Source organism: Chinchilla lanigera, unplaced genomic scaffold, assembly GCF_000276665.1.
Source record: "Chinchilla lanigera isolate Chin_1 unplaced genomic scaffold, ChiLan1.0 scaffold00212, whole genome shotgun sequence".
Classification (NCBI taxonomy): Eukaryota; Metazoa; Chordata; class Mammalia; order Rodentia; family Chinchillidae; genus Chinchilla; species Chinchilla lanigera.
The window spans coordinates 57,653-58,795 of NW_004955613.1; the positions used below are offsets into that span (position 1 = coordinate 57,653).

The 1,143-nt window shown below is 52.7% G+C and overlaps 1 protein-coding gene across 1 annotated transcript in view; it reads left to right on the forward strand.

Annotated features, from left to right (window-relative positions):
• LOC106147644 (butyrophilin subfamily 2 member A2-like) overlaps nt 1-1,143 on the forward strand; it is a gene marked incomplete in the record, with an annotated part of 24,083 nt that overhangs the window by 21,214 nt on the left and 1,726 nt on the right. The window contains 1 exon segment of the mRNA XM_013510131.1: nt 909-1,143. Coding sequence (XP_013365585.1) covers nt 909-1,143 — 235 coding nt within the window.

Genomic DNA, 1,143 nt, shown 5'->3' on the forward strand with positions numbered 1-1,143 from the left:
TAGCTCACCTCAGTCCCAGGGCAGGGTTTACACCAGTCAGGAGCAGGGGCTTCCCCTCCCTGACTCAGGGGCATCAGCACCAGAGCACCTCAGGGCCAGGAAGACTCGTCAATAGGGGAGAGTCTCCCTCCTCCTCCTTGGCTCCTGTAGCATGGCGTCCTCCAGGTCTGTCAGGTTCTCTTTCCCTGTGTTGGTGGGAAGCTTTTCTCCTTCAAAAAAAATGGTTAACAATAATAACTGTCAATGGTTGAATTTCTCCATTTGCTGTTACACTACTTTTTCTTTCTTTACAGAAAGCCTTAAGAAATAGTTGGAGATCTTCATTCTCTCCAATGTTCACCACCTCACTGTTCCCCATTATGGCCTAACAAGGGTCCAACCCTAAACACAGCCTCCCTGGCCCAGCAGTCCTCACCCTCTGGCCCTGCTCCTCTCCAGCTCCCTCCTTCCTCTCCTCCCCTCGCTCTCCTCCCTGCCCTGCCTGGGTTCCTCCCCTTGAACACACTGACCACGCTGCTCTGTGCTGCTGTCCCGTGGTCTCCTGCTCCCTCTGTGGCAGTTTTCCTCTCTCTGTGGACGCGGTGTCCTGTGTGGGAACCTGGGAAGCACCGTGGGCATCAGACACTGGTAACACCTTTCCCAGGTGTTGGCCCCATGTCCCCCATTCCCACCAACCGTGTCCTCAGAAACTGAGGTGACAGCACAGATCAGGTCCAGAGGTGAAGGGTTTTGGAGAAGTTTCCCTGAGAGGAAAGATCTCTGCACCTGTGGGTGAGAAAGTTCACAGGGATATGTAAAGAACTCCTGGATCCCTGTGCTGTGTCCTCACCCCTCCTTTGATGGCACTCACAGAAATGAAGGCTCTTTTCTTACAGCCTATGGATAATGTGTCTCTTCCTTTTTTGCAGAAGACATAGTTCTGGACGAAGACACTGCTCACCCTCAGCTCCAGGTGTCAGATAATGGGAAACATGTTGAATGTTGGCCAACAGAGCGAGCTGTTCCCGAAAACCGTGAAAGATTTACCTCTCTCCCAGCTGTGCTGGGTCGGAACAGCTTCTCCAGTGGAAGCCATTACTGGGAGGTGGACACAGCAGGGAATGAAAGTTGGACACTAGGACTGTGCTCGGATTCTGTCAAAAG